At 39.2% G+C, this 20,155-nt stretch overlaps 1 protein-coding gene across 13 annotated transcripts in view; it reads left to right on the top strand.

The window, feature by feature from the left end:
• ralgapb (Ral GTPase activating protein non-catalytic subunit beta) overlaps positions 1–20,155 on the top strand; it is a 113,649-nt gene that overhangs the window by 2,783 nt on the left and 90,711 nt on the right. For all 13 annotated transcript variants that reach the window (XM_051932624.1, XM_051932634.1, XM_051932631.1 and 10 more), the window contains exon 2: positions 17,953–18,170. In XM_051932624.1, coding sequence (XP_051788584.1) covers positions 17,985–18,170 — 186 coding nt within the window. In that variant the 5' untranslated portion in view covers positions 17,953–17,984. The remainder of the gene's footprint in view (positions 1–17,952; positions 18,171–20,155) is intronic.

The following is a 20,155-nucleotide window of genomic DNA, read 5'->3' as shown; positions in this document are numbered from 1 at the left end:
TCCCAAAATTCTTTACATATACATTTGCATCTGCGGATTTTAAAGGGGCACCACGTACAACTGACGAGAAAAACGAAATGCTTGAATGAATGACTGTAGTACTAGGGTATTGTACCGTGTTAGCCATAATAGCTGTTGTGAGAAGTCGAGCAAAGAAATGAATGAATGACATAAACAAATGCAAATTATAAGATATGCTAAATATATGCTCAAATTTCACCTTATTCCTACGGATTACCCCTTTTCATTTGAAAAGATTGCATTTTCCTGTAAGGTTGTGTTTTATAGTGACCACAACAAATGGAAAATCACTAGGAAAAGCAGGAATTGTCCTGTGGAAGGAATGTCTTACTCACGGACAGTTGTGTAGAGCACGTTCAAGAGTAAGCAGCTCCAGGGATGTAATAATGTTATTACTTACTATTTGACCGATTAATCACGACAGCCTACATCATCTGAAATATTAGTTACATTTCTTTTTTTCTAGTTATAGTACAGGCAGGTGAAGTGACTTGTTCATGGTCATAGTGTCAATACCAGGATTTAAATCCACGACCTTAGGGTTTGAAGTGCGAGGTCCAAATCCTTAACCACTGCAGTATGCCACATTGCCTGCAAATAATTTTAGTCGTTGGTTAAAAAAATAAATGTAAACCCACAAATATGTCATACAGAAAAAGTACTTGGTTATGTAGTATTTCCGATACACCCGATTAACAAATGCCATTATAACTGATGCCCATTGTCTTATGAAATATCCTGGTAACACAGCCAGGTAACACAGCCAGTTCTTTATGTTTCTCAAATGAGTTTTTGCACGGCCTGAATGTTAACCAAATCTTCTAATGCCTAAACCAAGTGCTGTTAGTTGTTGTTGGATTTTTGTGAAGGGAATGGGCTCTGGTGCAGTGAAGCAAGTCAAAAAATGTGACCAGTGTTTCTTATCCACTTAATAGGTCTGTTTACTGTCCAGTTAATTTGGTAATGGAGACAGGCATGCTGAAAACAAGTGCTTTGTTTATCGCTACTCCGAAAACGTCAAAGAGGCCCCCGCTTCACACATAATGTATTGAGAACCATCAGATTTACTCGGCAGCAGCATTATCTGGGATTAAGTTGCAACACTTCTGCAAGCATAGACAAAGCTTATGGCTATTTCTTGCAATTTTAAACTTCTTCATATTTAAGTAGCGCTTTTAGACTGCTTGCTCCACATGGACTTGTGCCACAGTTTTTATTTTATGTGGTATGTAGTCACTTAGGGCAGTGCAGAGATTTGCCAGTACTTCTTACAGGTATATCGCCACCCATTTCCTTTTTCTGTGATTGAAGCAGTGGTGGGTGAAGCAGCTACTCAGGGTCGCAGAAGTAGTCGGCACCAGGCATAGACTGGTCATTACCAACCAGAGAGTTTTAGCAGGTTTCACTCCCTCTGCCCAAAGAAATCACACTATGGTGGGTTGTTCAGCAGTGGTGCAATCCCACAGCAATGTCACCGTGTTCATTTGACCTTGACTACAACTAGGCTACCAGCAGAGTGCTGCGCTATGCATGTTCAAACTACCCATAATCCACTGTGAATGTGTTGTATTGCATCAGTTTCTCTCTGTTGTGGTTATCACGTAATAGTCATATTGACTTTACTGTTTTGATTTACTCTCGTATTTAACTTGAATCAAATTTATCTTCCGTGGATAAATGGAGAGGTTTGGCATCAGGAAAAGGCATCTGGCTATAAAAATAATGCCTCGAAAACATCAACCCCCACATATAAGTAGGAAAAGAAGAAGAGGAAGAAGTTTACATATTTTCTTTAGTACTTTTTAGGGGAAATATTTTAAACTTTCTGGAATCGAACATCGAACACACTAGCATGACTGAAAATGTGCTCAAAAATGCATAAAAATGACAATTTATTGGAATTTTAGTTTAATACCATGACTCCCGTCCCCCATTCACTGAATACAGTTTCAGAAATCTTTTATGAGGGTTTTATTATGGAGAATAATAATCCTGAAATATGCCTTTTTTGACATTTTGTGCTAACAAGTTAAGTTTTTAATTGTATATAGAGATAATTGTATAAAACGTCAAAATGTTTCAGTTATTGTGTAAAGCCTTCAAAGAAGCAAGCAAGCAAGCAAACAATCTTCCAAGTTATCGTTGCTAGTAAGATGCATCTGCTCCAGTTTTGGAAACCAATTTTCCTGCTGATGTAATTTGTCTTATTCAGAAGTAACATTTTCGTGCACAGGTAGCACATTTTCAACTGCTTGCTGATTCAACTGCCATGTCTCGTTCTCATATTCAGTTTGTCTTCGTTGAACTATAGAGGGCATCAGCTTCACATAGGCCCCCATCAAGCAGTGATTCGAGCGAATCAGCTTTCCAGCACCTTTATTCAAACAGACATCCTCATCAATTGTTAGAGTCCTATAGCTTCAGGTTACTTGCACAGCGACTGAAGCATAGTTCAGTCATCTTGTTATAAACTAGCAGAAAATCCCAAAGATTTCTAATCTGCTGGTCTGCCTCCATCCTGAATTCTTTTTCAAAAATTAATCGTCATTATGGTTGTAAGATCTATACATATATTAAAAAAAAAAAAACTTCAGTATTTGAAAATCAAAAAATACCTAAAGTTATCTTCCTCAATCAGTTAATGCAGTTTTCTATTATGCTAAATGAAACTGCTACTTAGTCTTGATTCAGCATTATGGATACTGCATGTCACAATTATTATTTGATAACTACAATGCACTTGGACTAGCAAGTTGAAATATGCAAGTGAAACAAGGTCTTCTGAGGCCCATGTTGCTTTTGCCCCAAAAATGTCACAATGTGTGAAGGGTCTCTTCTGCACTGTGTACTGATTTCAAAGTTTGATTTTGCATTCCCTATGCTTTTCATATGTGAAAATATTTGGAGTTTTCTGTCATCAAACTCAATAGTCCCAGGTGACTGATGGATACCGCCGTGGTCAATTTTTCCCAACAGCATACTTGTTATGCATTGTTGAAATATCTAGAGAAGTTCAAAAAGTACTCCTTATGGGAAATGACATTCCAAGATCAAGCTCGCCTGGCGCTGAACTCAACACAACAGCGGAAACCACAAACCATTGGCAGGCTGAGCCTTAGTGCGCCCTGCCCCTCTCAGTGTTTCCTATAGAAAATTAATTTGATATAACTGGTGTTTGGGTTGGGTGGTAAGCACGGAAGTTACTGTCTTGGTCAAATTACCATTTCCATTATATTTTAGATATTTTGGTGGTTGATTTATACATATTTCTTTTCATCGATTATGGTGATTATTGCTATTTTGCATCATGCTGATCTGGGTAGCCAAAAAAAAAAAAAAACCCTAAGAATAGTGAACTTCACCAAACAGCTGAATGTGAGAAGGATTCAAAGCTCATACATGGGTGAGGTTGCCTACCCTTTCAACTCTTGGGTTGCGGTATGCTTTGTATGTCATCAGCTTTGTATTAAAAGCTGATTATTTATGTGTATATATATTGTACTAGCCGCAGCTCCGCCTATGTAGTAGTGAAACAGAACAGTGAGGATGGCTCCACCCGCCTCCCTACTCCTGACGTCACGCTTCTCCCTCCCCTCGGCCCGCAGCCTCTGTCTCGGATTAGTGCAAATATATCGCTCCTGCAAGCGAACTACGATTCTTACTGCAATGAGAGAAGTTGCAAAATCAACCGGAATGTTCAAGCAAATTCTAGAAAAAAAAAAACCTGATCTAAATCCGCTAAGTAATTCTCTCTTTAGCTAGCTAAGCAGAGATAAGGAATGCCCAGAGACTGGCACGTGAGTGAGGAGGGCCCCGACCCCCTCCCCTCGGCCCGCTTTGTGTCTCACAGATTTGCGTAAATAAATTGGTACCGCAAGCGAAGTATGATACATAGCACAATGAGAGAAGTCGCAAATATATATATATATATATATATATATATATATATATATATATATATAATTTATAGAGAGATAGAGATGTATATTATGTATGTGTGGTTTTTAAAAAAAAAAAAAAAAATTTAATGGGACTTAAAAGTCATGAAAATCCCAGTAGTCACATATCTTGAGATAAAGCATCAAATCATCCACATCTCGCATTAATATCACCTTGTGTGTGTGTGTGTGTGTATATATATATATATATATATATATATATATATATATATATATATATATATATATATATATATATATATATATATATATATTTAAAAACATGTATGACTTGCTACAGTACCTGTTGAACACAAGAAATAACAAATATTTTAAAATTATGCCCTCTCTTACCCTATGTGTGCCTTCAGTTCCTTTAGTTTATATTTGCGCGTTAGTGATTGCCTCTTCACTGGTGCACCCATTCTTGACTACATTTTCTTAAACCTGTTTTTCAGACTCTGATTAGTTTTGAGGCGCCTTTCTCCCCTCCGCTCCAGTTTTTTGACTGTGACTCTCTCAGCGTGCACCTTTACTCTTCCTCGTGCGTCTCAGACTTGCACTTCCTGTTTTGTTGCATCACCAAAGCCAAACTGACCAATCGGATTGCTCTGATGGACTGGACACAAGAGACTTTAGTGTTTTATTATGTAGTAGAGTAGGAAATAGAGGATTGTTGTTGGGCTTCTCTATTACTGCTGGTTTGTAAAACACAGAAAGGGTGCATTGGGTTATGAGGGTTGTGTGTGAAGACTTCAGTATTCCCTCATTTTTCAAAAGACATTGATGATATTTTAGCTGAGCACATCACATGGTTTGAAGATCTGCTCAATAGTGAGTAAGATACTAAGTAAAAAGTGAGCATATAAAATGTCTTTATTTGTATATATTTATATACATGTTCTGTGACAGGATCCAAATGGATGTGTAAATCCATTGAGTTTTCAATGGATTTACACATTTTAGGCATCCCTGAACTTGATTTGACCCCTTTAGAGCGATGACTGCCTGTGTGTTAGAATGTGAGTCAGTAGACATGATAACTCCACAATGAATCACTTTGTGCAAATTAATGTTGGCATACTTATTAGTGTTGTAAAATGCTTGGATCCTATTGATTCAGATCAACATCTCTCCAGTGGGTTTTTTTTCTATAGTGGTAAAGATTTTCTGTTTATAGCTGCTGTACCTATCATAAAGGGGAAATACAGTATATGTTTTTAAACATAATTTTTCTGTTTTGTTCTGCATTACTAAATTACCAAATTTCAAAGCTGAAATTACAGCCAGGGTTCAATGCGGGTCCTAGAAAACCTGGACAGTCATGGAAAAAATTAACAATCCAAAATCCAGTATTGAATGGGACTTAAAAGTCATGACAATCCCAGTAGTCACATATCTTAAGATAAAGCATCAAATCACCCACATCTCGCATTAATATCACCTTGTGTTGTGTTCTGTGCGTGAGTGTATTCATGAATGGTATTGATATTATCATAGACCAAGGGAACACGCCAGTTCAACAAAGAAATGTTGGGGTGCCAACCGGGTCACCCCTTTTAATATCCGTGGTAGCAAATCCAAATAAACAGGTGCATGATGGTGCCAACAAGAAAAAAAAGAACAATAAGATGACCCTCTGATGCTCATGCATGACTGTATGTGCGTGTACCGAGCAGTCAGATTGCCAGAAAAGTACGCATTTAACTTGAATTGTTTGGGAAATGCTGACTACAAAGGTTGGCTTTGACATAAGAAGTCAAATAAATATGTGGCCGGGTACCATTACTGCCTGAAGAAGTTTGACATTGGGAATATGGGGAGTCCACTTTAAATTTACGTATGGAAGGAATAACCATTGTGAACTGAAGAAGAGCAAGGATGCCAATAATTCTGTTAAGAACTTTTTGGACCTTTTGTGGGACTGTCGTCCCATCTGAGCGCCACACCAGCGAGCTGTATAAGCGCAAGTGGATTAGCCAGCAGTAGCGCTAGTGAGAGCTTTAGTTGGGTATTGATACCCCTACTATTTTGCCATCTTTGTCTTCATATGTGACTAAAGGTGTATGTCAGAAAACTGAAATCCTCTGCGTTTTAAATGTATTGGACAAACTCTTATTTATTTATTTATTTATACAGTGGAACCTCGTTTTGCGAGCATAATTCATTCCGGAAACGTGCTCGCAGTCCAAAGCACTTGTATATCAAAGTGAATTTCCCCATAAGAAATAATGGAAACTCACATGATTCGCTCCACAACCCAAAACTATTCATATAAAAATGATTAATACAAAGTATAAAGTAAAAATACATAAAACAAATTAACCTGCACTTTACCTTTGAAAAGAATCATGGCTGGTGTGAATGAGTTTCTAAACTCTTGTGGGATTCCACCCAACGGGACGACACATGGAAGAGCGTCCCAAAGCAATCGCAGTCTCCCAGTGCTGTAGCAGTTCGCCGTAAAAGCGAATCCGAAAAGATCGTGGACATGCTATAAACGCCTGCCGTCGATGGGTGATACAAGGAACATTATAAATGCGCAGGGCACAACCCTGCCTGACTGCTGTGTCTGTGTATAGGAGAGCGGCAGATCCCGCTACAATAAATAACCGCGCTGTTGCTGTTTCAAGCTGAATAAAGCTGGTGTCGCTAAAGTACTGAGACTCAGCTTCGTGTTTTGGGGTGCAAGACGGGGACTCGCACGTCACAGCGCACGCACGCGCACACACAGTCACAATGCTGTAGTAAACAGTATACGCTCGTACGGATGTTGATTATATGAGTGAGGCACACCGACTAACACGGCGAATAGGAGACGATTGCCCACAATCCCACAGCGAGAGAGAGAGAGAAGAACCATCAGCTCAGTTGTGATCACATGACGCTCAGCAGACAAAGCGTATACATACTACTCGTATTGCAAGACCTCGCTCGTTTATCAAGTCAAAATTTATTAAAAATTTTAGCTCGTCTTGCAAAACACTCGTAAACCAAGTTACTCACAAACAGAGGTTCCACTGTACAAGTCTTGGTGACCTTTTTTAGGAAATGTTTCCTGACAATGAGATCATAGAGAGTCATAACAGTGTGTATGGATGCCCTTCCCAAGGTATACACCGTATTTTTCATCTGCAACCATTTACTACCTAAAATATGGCAGCATAATTTTTTATGATCATTATTTGCCTAATAGGAATTGGGTTGGTAGCACCCCAGTACAATAAAGTCTGCACATTTTAACGTGTGCCATTTGTGAACAGTGCTCAAACAAAACAGGACTTTTTTTTCCATGATTTCTTTGTATCTTTTGCTTGCACACACCAAAATATTGTCACAATGTATAATACATCACATGTGTAATGGCACATTTGTTTGTTCAGAAAACATTATAGCTGTTTTTAAAATGTGACAGCCCTGCCTAGGATGGCATGGATAGTTTGTAACTGAATTATTATTCCAGGTAAATAATGTTAGTTTTAGTAATATGGGTCACGTGTTTCTGTCCATATGTGTTCTCATTAGGTTCATGTAATTCAAAACCGAAGTGCTGGTTGGTACTGGAAAAGTAAAAAAGGAAAAAAAAAAAAAACACCCTGGAATTTAAAATGTAGTGAAGAGTACAAAACACGCACAGCTTTCTGTAGGGAGTGTTGTATGCGGGACACATCAGATTTTCTTTACAAGTGACGTGAACGACTTGCTCAGGGTCACACAAGTTTCTCCGCACAAGGAGCTGAACCAGCAGCTTTCTTCTATAATATATCCAGTGGCCTATCTATTTTACTGGAAGATCAGAGATTTTATACTGTGCAAAAGAAAAGTTATGTAGGTTAAAATCTGAGGTCTTGAGGACAGCGTTTGTATGAAGTCTTTAATTAAAAATGTGTTGCTTTTGAGCTGGGACCATTCGAATTGTTTTCAGTTAATTGTTACACCGAGCCCATGTAGGCTTTTAAAAACACTTGTGTCATTTTTAGAGAGAATTGGAGGTCCTACAAACTTTAGGATCCAGCTTTTCTTTCCTTGAGGAACTTTAATTAACAGATTGTTTCCTTGAAAGGTTCATGGCTTCCCTCTTTTTCAACTTGTGGGAGCCATGCTTGTTCTCTGAGTTGCCCTGCGTTTCCCACAGTTGATATAAAAGTCTGCTCTGAGGAACAGCAATCGTCAGACAAGTGCGGGGCTCACACACAGTGGAGATTTCACATGAATGTTCTTCCAAGTTGTAGCTCCCAGTGGGACAATTTGGAGATAACTATAGTATCCCGATTCACAAAGTAGTAACAGAACACCAACCACTTGCCTCGTTTCATTTTATAAAATACAGAAATAAACGGGTCAGCCAGAAATTGCATTTTTGTTGTCACAGTGTATTTGGAGCAACAGGATTCCTGCCTGATACCTTTAATGTGCTTTTCGTGTTCAGAGGTATTTGGGGATTGTTGTTGTGTGGAATGGTCGGCAAATCAACGGCAACCTAGCATTTCCCCCATAATGCTGATTGGAAATAGAATGAAAGTTTGAAGGTGTGACATGACAAGTTGTCATGCATAGTAAGTCACGTTGTCCGTGTCTAAGGTGGGGGTCTGTCTCATTTCCACAAGATTTTTATTTTAGGCAGAGACGTCTTGTTTCTACGTTTGTCTGTAAAGGTCATAGTTTGGTGGGCAGCATTCTTTTCAGTCTCTGCGTGTTTTTTGTTTGTTTGTGTCTCAAGATTCTAATTATGGTGTTTTCATTTTTCTGTGAATTCCAACTGAAAAACGAAGGTGCAGATAACAAAGTGGTCAGCAGTTAAGCCCCCTGGCTTTGAATTAAGGAGTGGTTTGGAATGAAAACATTATAGCACTTAAGCAAATGACTCTGAAGTCTAATGCTGCGCTCACATGCCATCAGAGTCTTTGGAGTGCCGACTTGGGACGCTTCACCTGCTAACTTCCTGCAGGACGTTCACATTTTTAGGAGAAATGCTAGGTTACTCCTCATATGGTAAAGGTTGTTATTGTTTTTTCATAAAAATAAATAGAAAGCAAAAAAATGTTGAGTGTATTGTGTTGCCCCAAATGCTTTTTGTCTCCCAAAATGCCATTTTAATCAACTGAGGTGAAAGTTCAGCATTACATCACAACTTGGAGAATTTGTGGGGTGTTCCTGCCTGTCTGATAGCACGTGATGCAGAATTTATTTTGGCAAATTACTCTGATTAACATTTTGAGTAATTTGTATTTCTAAGGTTAAAGGAGTAGTTTATAATAATAATAAAAACTCCTTTTGTGGGAAAGTTTGAAATTTTACTGAAACTGTTGTAGGCTTCTTATTAGCTGGCTGGAGACAATTGACTGACGGAGTGTTCCTCAGCGGGATGCACTCCAGCACAGAAGCCTCCCCATTAAAGATTTATTTCCGTGTTGCTTTGCTCTCACAAAAATGCTGTAGTCTTATTGTTTTCAATGAGAAAGAAAAATCAATGTGTCAAATGTCATATTGTACTATTATTCCAAAAGAAAAAGCCTTCTTTACTGCACCATTGACCTAATGAAAACTGTGCGCCCCTTGAATCCGAGTGCCATTAGGAGGTCCTGTAGACTTGTCGCAATACACAACGTTTTGTTGTAGGGTATGCTGATCACAGACGCAGATCTTCTCAACTGCATCATGTCAGATTACGTGACTGAAAATTGCAGTTTCGATCTTCCACCACAGTCATGCTTATTGCACCTTTTTCTGCTAGGCAATAGTGCGCTGCCTGATGGAGCCAGAACTGTACGAAGGGTTAAGAGCTCCAGCCAGTTCTGTAGCAATCTCCGACCTTGGTTTATTTTTTTCATTCTGTTGTGATATGTGATATACGAGACATCAGACTGATGAGAGTCTCCTCTATTTATGAGGTCCTCAGTCCCTGTGCTGCCTGATGGAGTCGATGCTATGTGAAGAGCTAATTGCTGAGGTGCATTCAGCTGCTCTCTGCCCTTTTCCATTCTGTTTTAGTATTTCTTTAGCAGGAGGAGGAGTATAGGAACCTAATCAAGGACTTCGTTAAATGGTGCGACTCAAACCACCTACAACCGAACACCAGCAAAACCAAGGAGCTGGTGGTGGATTTTAGGAGGACCGCGCCCCTCATGGACCCTGTGATCATCAGAGGTGACTGTGTGCAGAGGGTGCAGACCTATAAATACCTGGGAGTGCAGCTGGATGATAAATTGGACTGGACTGCCAATACTGATGCTCTGTGCAAGAGAGGACAGAGCTGGCTATACTTCCTTAGAAGGCTGGTGTCCTTCAACATCTGCAATAAGATGCTGCAGATGTTCTATCAGACGGTTGTGGCAAGCGCCCTCTTCAATGCGGTGGTGTGCTGGGGAGGCAGCATAAAGAAGAGGGTCGCCTCATGCCTGGACAAACTGGTGAGGAAGTCAGGCTCTATTGTAGGCACGGAGCTGGACAGTTTGACATCTGTGGCAGAGTGACAGGCGCTGAGCAGACTCCTGTCAATCATGGAGAATCCACTGCATCCACTGAACAGGATCATCTCCAGACAGAGGAGCAGCTTCAGCGACAGACTGCTGTCACCGTCCTGCTCCACTGACAGACTGAGGAGATCGTTCCTCTCCCACACTATAGGGGGGAGGGAGGGTAAACGTTAACATTGTATAAAGTTACTGTCTGTTATACCTGCATTTTTATCAGTCCTTAATTTAAAAGTTTTTTTTTTTTTTATCAGAATGCTGCTGTTGGAGTATGTGAATTTCCCCTCGGGATTAATAAAATCTATCTATCTATCTATCTATCTATCTATCTATCTATCTATCTATCTATCTATCTATCTATCTATCTATCTATCTATCTATCTATCTATCTATCTATCTATCTATCTATCTATCTATCTATCTATCTATCTATCTATCTATCTATCTATCTATCTATCTATCTATCTATCTATCTATCTATCTATCTATCTATCTATCTATCTATCTATCTATCTATCTATCTATCTAGTGAGACGGCAAACAGATGAGCTTCTCTTCTATTTGTCAAATTCAAAAAGTTGTATTTCTTATTCCTTGTCACTACATTCTATGCTGAAAACTCATTGGTTTTCAACTCTCAAACGTAAAGAGCCCATCCCTCCAATCAGTTTGATTTTTACCTAGCCACTCACAGACTAGTTGTTCTCAGTTGTTGGGTAAGTCACTTTAGGTAATCAGCTTCACAGGAGTCTGCTGCCAACTGCCTCCAACTATGTAAATGACGGCTACTACTGTAAAATCACTGGAAAAGCGGTCTAATGTGGCATAGCCTTTACATACTGAAGTTGCACGTTCTCTATTGCTTCTGCCTGACGGAATGGACAAGAAACTTTTAGAAATGAAACACACTTCAAAAATTAACAGCAAACTTTGAAGAGCGTGTAGTGCTTGGCTGGTGTTTGCAGCACGAGGCCTGTGGAAGGTCACTGCCAGTGTTTGTAAGATTAGCAAGGATTGGGCAGAAAGCCCTGGTAGAAAAAGATGCTCTTGATTATTGTATGGCTGATTTATTTATCCAAGGCAACTTACAACATTTGAGAGATACAATTGGTTGCATTTCTTTTGCTTTTTCCAAATAGAACACAGGGAGGTGAAGTGACTTGCTCACGGTCACTCAGTGTGAGCAGTGGGATTGAAATCCAAAGGCCAAACCACAATGCCTGTGACTGTGAAAGGCAGTTTTGTTCTAAACTGTGTTGATCAGTTTTCAAAATAAAAAGATTGCGCCTATCATAAAGGTTCAAAGTTCATATTTTAGTGTTCTTTTACCTGCAATTCAGAAGTAATGTGTTTGTCTTTATTCTTTTTTGCACTGGCATAACTTGAGACACAGGTTCTGTAGCAGTAACACTTTGATATTGTTGCTCTCCGATTCTCTCGTGCCTAAGGGGTTTGTAAAGAGTGACCTTCTTGTTGTTAGTATAATATGTTGAAGCTTGGGATTGTCATTTCTTCCATAAGGTTCCATCTGCTGTAGGTTGTAATTCAAACTTATTTGAAAAAGGGCTTATTTAAAGGCAGAAGCTAACATCCGATTGTAAAATAATGGTTATCTGCCTCATACTAATTTTGCGTAGTGTTTCTCCAGACACTCTTTGTAATGCTGCCATATTTTGCAGATGTTTTTGCACCTTACTTCCACTCTCAGCCTTTTTGTTATTTTGCATGGTTCACCGCGTGTAATTAGTGAAACATTCTGCCTTCACAATGTAGTTTGCCACAGTTTTTCTGACCCTTCTGATCGCTTTTTTTGATCTACAGGTGTACTCTGAGCATTTTTAAACTCTTCTCTAGTACACTAAACATATTGTATTACATCTGATTCTGTTCCAATTCACTCTTTAAACCCAATATCCTTGACTGTTGTTTGATGCTAAGACATTTTCACAAATTCAAACCTACTATATAATAAAACACTAAAGTCTGTGTGGTAGATAGTGAAAAAGAGAGGACAACGATAAAGAGTTGGGATGTCAAGATGGCCGGCCAGTATAATTGAAAGTAGGTAAAGTCAAAAAAAGTACAATTATTGTGGAGTCGTCTCTGCAGACAAGAAAGAGAGAAAGATGTTGCGACACAACACCTGCCCCTGTGGAATCAGTCACTTCTGTAGCTGTCCCCTTTGTGATGTGTGTGATGATAGATAGAACTTCATTTGCCTCCAGGGTGAAATTGGACTTTTGTATGTGTCCTGATCCCCAGGGTAACCTGATTGCTCTGTTTGGCTATGGTGATGCAATTGAATGAGGAGTTGTGAGTGTTGAGACACACGAGGAAGAGAACAGGGATAAGAGACACACTGAGAGAGTTGCCTTCAAATATGGGGAGGATAAAAGCGGACAGGAGGTGAGAAAGGTGCCTTGAAAATAATGACAGAAACTGAGAAGCTGGCTTGGCAGAACGAGCTCAAGGACCAAAAGGCCTCCTAGCTGGGGAAAATAAAATAATGACTGCATTTAACATTTAAGAAATCATAGGCAATTTTGTTTGGGTTTCATATGTGCATTGCAGCCCTGCTAATTGTGTCTGGTTCTACTTTTTTGACGATCACATTGCTACGCACACACTGACAAAACCCGTTTTTTTATGAAGGGTTGTGGTTTCAAGCGTCACTTTGTCTGAAGGCTGTCGGTATTATCTCACCAGTGTTTGAATAAAATAAGCTTCATGTTTGAGAAGCATCTTAAAAATAGGATTGGGGGTGTCATCTGTGTCTGCCAGTCAGTAAACATGTCTCTCTCGCTCTCCGATTGACTGTTATATGCAAGAAAAGACAAAGTCCTTAATTCATTAACTGTGCTAATCACTGATCATAATACATGTAGTTTTTTATGTTATAATGTTGAATCGGTATTGATACAAGTTTTTGGACCTCACTATTGGTATTGAAACAGTTCTGAAGCAAATAACGGGTAACTCCCATCAAACCTCCATCTCACAGCTGCTTCATTCCCTCAGCCCACAAACAGGGACCCCCTCCCTACTCCTCTGCATGAATTCAAGCCTTCCTGCTTTGCTGCACCCCACAAATGATCAACTTGAAAACTGGGGTTGGATGCTGGGCCACTCCTCTCCTTTAAATGTCCAGTAGGTTTATATTAATATACTTTGCCCGCCGACCCCCTACCCCCCATGCCTGTGGTACATGCCAGCCACTTCATTTCTCTGCCGCTCGCGTTGTGAAGAGGGGGGCTGAACTTGGGTTTGCTCCTCTGAAACCCCCCACTTAAATGATGATACAATGGGAAACAAATAGTTTTTATTTTACCTCCTCTTTGCTCGATCAGCTGCTGGCTTGCTGCTGTGCCCCGTGATCTGCATCTCGCACGTTGCACTTCTGTCATATCACCTATGTCCATATATTCAGTCTCTTTTTGCTTTTACCTTTTCGTCGTCGTCGCATTGAATTTTGATTCCTTGTTAGGAATTACACTGTGACAACGCAACGTATAACTGCCCGTGAGTGAATATTGTTTCTTTCTGTCTACAAGGAATGTGTCTGACAATAGCATTCACACAAATGAGTAATGATTGAACCGTATGCGTGCTTGAGCTTTTCTCTTGCAGGATTTCATTTTCACCAAACAACAAATCTTTTAATTCTCGCCAATACGCCTCTTCATTGGGAAGAAACACTACTTTTTTCACTGATGGCAACACGAATTATACGATCTACAAGCCTCCGACTTAGTTTAAATCTGAACAATATATTCGATCTCTTTTTGCTGTTCGGTTATTTCACCAAGTAGTAATTTCCGTTTGTTTCCGCTAATGCGATCTGTACTATCCTTTTTTTGAGACTTTCGAATTTTCGTACTTCCATTATCTCTACCCTGCTCTGCATGTGTATGGCACCAACGTTTTTGAATTCTTTACGACGTTCTACTTTGTCGTCTTCTCTTTGTCTTTTATTTCCGGCCCCGGGCATGGTTAAATCTCTTGGCACAAAGACTCGTCTTGCGGGACGTGAAAGTGTGTCTCTGAGAAAATCACGTCTCGTCTCCTTCCAACCTTCCAAGATTTTTTTTTTTTTTTATAATAGAAATAACATTCAAAGAACAGTGAGAGCTGTCCTTACTGGTGATTAGCGCAAGATACAATACGTATTTTCAATGTATCCGTTATAGGGCAGGTATCCCTAATGAAATTGATTGCGCTTATAAACAACTGAGCACAGAGTGCTTGAAAACTACTGTTTACTTCTAGCATTGAAATTAAAGAAATGTTGCTACTGTACCAGTTTAAAAATTGAGCCTTGTGGTACCTTTTCAGTACCGGCATACCACATGTCCCCAGTATATTATACATAAATTGTTTTTTGATTTACGTCATTTGTAATGGTTCAAAATCATGTATCTGCATGTATGTGCTTCCTCTTGTCTGTAACAGTTTGATGTGTGCGGGTATTTTATTTTATAACGTAAGTCCTGTATTTGCGCCAGGCAAATTGTATTTTGTATCCGATGTTCTTAACAGCTTTTTGAATCCTTCTTTCTCTGCGGTATACATAAATTCTTTTTTGGTGCCTCTATGTAAAGAACCTGTGAGGGGCACTTGAAATTCTTGGTGGGGCGTTGGTATTTTGTTGGACGAGGAGCTATTTCAGCTATGGCAAAATGTGGCATTCCTTTCACTTTCAGTCAGAATAAGCCGTAAAGTATCACCTCCCTATTCTGGCAATATAAAATGATAGATTTTTATTTTCCTGTTGGGGGCTGGGTGGTCTTGTGGCCTTGGGACCCCTGTAGATTGTTTTTTTTTTCTTCTCCAGCTGCCTGGAGTTTTTTTTTTTTTTTGTTTTCTGTCCTCCTGGCCATCGGACCTTACTTTATTCTTTGTTACTTAGTATCGCCTAATCTTATTTTTATATTTTTCTTTTTTCTTTCTTCATCTTGTAAAGCACTTTGAGCTGCTTCATTTATATGAAAACGTGCTATTGAAATAAATGTTGTTGTTGCTATTACTAACCTCTGCTCCCAAAGTAATATAGTTGTATATTTGACTTCAATAATCTTAACAGATTCAAAGGTCTCTAGGACGACAAATTTGTTAATGTTAATTCAAAACGAATGTGTTAATCACTGAACATCCATTATTGTTTTGAGGAACCTCAATTCACCTGGTTAACAAATGAAAATTAAATGTCCGGTAAAGCAGTTGACTCCATTCATGAATACTGAATAAATCGCACAAAAGGAAAGTCTGAAGGCTGCTGTTTTTATTTCTGCTTGTAGCGTTTCAGTATAAGAGTAGAGGATGGATGAGAGCTTACATTGTGTGGACATTTCATTTCTGCTATGATGAGAATTGGCAGTTAGTGTAGTTGACAATTGACAATTTTTAGGGTGCGGGTCATGAGGTCGCTGGAAAGGAGTGTGTGGCGCTCCCGATATCTATGCAAAAGGACGAAGGTCCAAGTCTTTAGAGTTCTGGTGCTTCCTGTCTTGCTATATGACCGCGAGACATGGATGCTATCCAGTGACCTGAGACGAAGATTGGACTCCTTTGGTACTGTGTGTCTCTGCAAAATCCTTGGGTACCGTTGGCTTGACTTTGTGTCGAATGAGAGGTTTCTCACGGAGTCCTGAATGAGGCACATGACCTGCATTGTGAGAGAGCGTCAGTTACGGCACTATGGCCATGTGGTGCGTTTCCCCGAGGGAGATCCGGATTGTAAGATCCTCATTGTTGGGGACCCGAGTGGCTGGACCAGACCAAGGAGTCACCCACGTATCACCTGGCTGCTGCAGGTAGGGGGTTCACTTCCGGAAGCTGGGACTGGACCGCATGTCTGCCTAGGGGGGGATGCCAACCGGGATCCTGAGCTGTTTCGTCATGTAGTGGGTGCGGCAACGCACTGTAGTAGTGCATGCTCCCCGACTTGACTTGGGTTAAGTAGGTGAACGACTGCGCAATGCATAAAATTATTCAACTAAAAATTATGTATCGAGCTCATCTGTCTCACTTAAAACTGTCCAAAATGTTTCCAGGGCAAGATCCAACCTGCGAACGCTGCAACCAAGCTCCTGCCTCACTGGGTCACATGTTCTGGGTCTGCACCAAATTAGCATCATTTTGGACAAAAATTTTCAAGTGCCTTTCAGACAGCCTTGGGGTCACAATCCCTCCTAACCCACTAACATCTGTGTTCGGTGTTCTTCCAGACGGACTTGAAGTGGAAAAGGACAAGCAAACGGTGATTGCATTCACTACACTTTTGGCACGCAGACTTATTTTGTTAAATTGGAAGAATCCTAACTCTCCTCTGATAAGTCAGTGGGAAACCGATGTTTTATATTATTTGAAATTGGAAAAAATCACATTCTCAGTTAGAGGATCTGTACAAAATTTTTTCAAAACCTGGCAGGATCTGATTATATCATTTTAGAATAAGAGAAATAACTATTACCGCATTTAATTCCCTTCTCCATCTCTTATTTACAGATGTATTTATTTCTCCTTTTCCTTTGCTTATTGTTGTCTTATTAAAAAGCCCTAAGCAATTATCCTTTAGCTAAGCTCTCCTTCTCAGGGGTGGGGTTTGATTTGTCTTTAATTTGTTTGGTTATAAATTGATCTATTTGTATGGAATGATTACAATAAAAATTAATAAAAATATAAAAAAAAAAAAAAAAGTAGCTGAAAGACGGTAAGTCACTGCACCAGTACCTTTTGTCCTAATACGGTTTGTCCATTCTTACTGTATGCATGCGGAGCAGAAAACACTTTATGAAACTTAACTTTGCTTAGAAGGATCAGTTTTGCCGGGGACGCTGGAGGGTACTTTGCAGGTTTCTCAGGTGTCTGGTTGGCCTCTTCATATATATTAAATGTGTTTTATTTGTAGATGTGGTACTGCTTGAACTGTCATCCCAAGTAAAACCAACCCATTTGCAGACAGCAGAGAAAGCTTGACCTGTTCTAAAGTCTTCGTTTTCTGATCCTCACTCAGAAAGGGAATGTGGATAGAGCTGACGTAAACAAACTTAGAAAGAGTGTTTTGTGGATTTTATTTAATGTTCAGAGGACATTGTGGAAAATCAAATAAAACTGCTAAACATTGCAATGTTGGCTTTTGCATATTGATTTCTTTTTAATATCGAGTCCAGTATGTGATGGCACAGTGGCTAGTGCTGGGCCCACTTGTTGTCTGGCAGTGGAGTTTCCATGCTTTCCCCACATCTCTCTGGGTTTTCCTCCCACATCTCCAACAATGTGCAGGTTAGGTTAACTGGCAATTCACTACTCTCCCAATGTAAATATCATTAGTGGGATGGGCCGTTGTGCTGTCCCTGCCTAGCCTCCTGCTGCTTTCAGTTGATTTGAGAATGTAATGTTCTTCTGCTTGAAGGCCACCTTGTTCCTGTGATGCTTGTGTCTTTTGTTCTCAGTTCTGCTACTTCCCATAAAACTCCTTTGTGTTAACATGACTCCTGTTTTTTTTTTTTTTTTTGTTACAGGTGCCATTTGGATTGTGTAGCACCGGTGCACCATGTATTCGGAGTGGCGGTCTCTGCACCTGGTGATTCAGAATGATCAGGGCCATATGAGCGTTCTGCACAGCTATCCTGAGAATGTTGGTCGGGATGTGGCAAATGCTGTGGTGCGACCACTCGGGCAGATCTTAAATACACCCTCTGCTGTGGGAACTGAGAGTATCCTTAAAACGGATAAAGAGGTACGTACTGTCAGCGAGTGCAGGCATTAGCGGGGCTCAATCAATCAGGCAAACTTCAATGTCAAGCCAAAAAGTATTGTTTTCAGGTTTTGTGTAGATGATAAAATAATGAAGTATGTTTGTTTTATAAAGCTGCTTCTTACATTTCTTTATTGACTACCGCCAGAGTCTATTGTGTTGACAGTTTAAAATACCTGATTTGTGTAAGCCATGTTTAAGGATTTAAAGCCCTAATAAAGCATAAGGCTCATGGTAAGGCAGAGTTTTCACTTATTTATTACATAAGGTAATCAGATACAGGAGGAAGAATTAAAAATATGAGTGTCATGTACATTCAAATTATTTAAATGTGACATATAACACAAATATTTTAAAAGTTCCTTTTACATCTTAATGTTGTTATTCAATTAAATAAAGTAATTGAAGGCTATTTGGATGATATAATTGTGTTTTGCTGTTACTGTGTTTCGAATTAGATAGGATCACCATTTTTTAAAATTGGAGGTCCTCAATAACTTGCTACTATTTAATCTGTTTTTTATATATTCGATATATACTTAATGTGCACCAGAATGTTCTAATTACAGGTCATGTTAGCTTCCTGTAGTCTGGTTAACCATAATATTTTCATTTATATATTCACTTATAAGTATTAGGCTAACTGGTTGTGTATAAAGTCTATTCATCCATTTTCTAATCTCATTTATAATCTCTCAAAATGCAATTATCCCTTGTGTCCTATTCCCCTCACCCATGATATTGCAAAAGTCTACAAATTTGTTTTGGGCACCCCACCTCACCTCCTAATACTGTACTGTTGATTATTTAACATACTTTTTCTGGTGTTCTATATATATTTATATAGTAAAATATGCAATTACTGTACTCTACTGCAACAGTAACATGGAGTCTTGCACCTTCTGGTATAGCGGCAGCAATGGCTTCATGGATGGGAAACGGGGACAGTTATTGGAGTTCACGGGCATCACTGCAGATCTCTGTAGTATTATAGGAGACAGGGTCACTGGTGATATTCGATAATGTTATAAAGCTCATTCAAAGTTGATTTAAAATTGTTACAAATCACGACACTGTATTTGCATAAAAAGTTAAATTATAACTGTTTCATGATAAAAGTAAAACTAGACTAAATATTTACTCTAAAGAAACATTAAGAGATGATTAATGCTATCCTTAGTCATTCCTTTTCTGCCATATTCTGAACATATTTTTAACATATGCCCAATAATTACATTTCATTTTGTTTTTCGTCATGGCCTATCTCATCGCTTTGACTTTTTCAAAAATATAAGTTTTACTTTGATAAACAAATGTAGTGTCATCAGTTCATTTTAGAGTTATTGTCACACGTACACAGTAAGGTGAAATTCCAACATGACCAACATGGAGCAGGCCACCAGTGTCTTTGTCCAGTCTTGCTGCATTAGTTATGTAATATATCCATCCATCCATCCATTTTCAAAATCCACTTTTAACATCACAAAATCATAGGCAGTGCGAAACAGCAGAGTTTCCTGTCACATACAGGTTCATAAAATTGATGCTGACCTGTTTTACATGTGATTTTGCAACTAATTTTTTTAAGGGGTTAAAAGAGAGGTACATTACTAGTTAAGAGTTTAGCAGCACCAAAAGCCCCTTTTGAACCGGAATATCTCTCATTAAAGGGCCTAAGAGAAAATACCTGGAAAGCCACAATGAAACCAAAATGAGATACTCTTAAGACAGCACACTCCTGCTGCCTGATGGGAATTGTAGTCCACACATTTGCACTGGTGTTTTGTGCTGTCCCACTCCATAATAACCCCCCTCCCTGATACATCATATAGACTGTATTTTAAGTTGGTCCCATGACAACCCATGTCAAATCTTGCGAAAATAAGTTCAGCCATTATTGTGTGATTGACAAACAAATAGATTATGATTTTATTTATATTTACTGCAACATTAGTGTTTTTAGTGTA

Source organism: Erpetoichthys calabaricus, chromosome 10 (assembly GCF_900747795.2).
Source record: "Erpetoichthys calabaricus chromosome 10, fErpCal1.3, whole genome shotgun sequence".
NCBI lineage: Eukaryota > Metazoa > Chordata > Cladistia > Polypteriformes > Polypteridae > Erpetoichthys > Erpetoichthys calabaricus.
The sequence above is the reverse complement of the archived record's forward strand: the minus strand, read 5'-3'. Positions and strand labels throughout refer to the sequence as shown.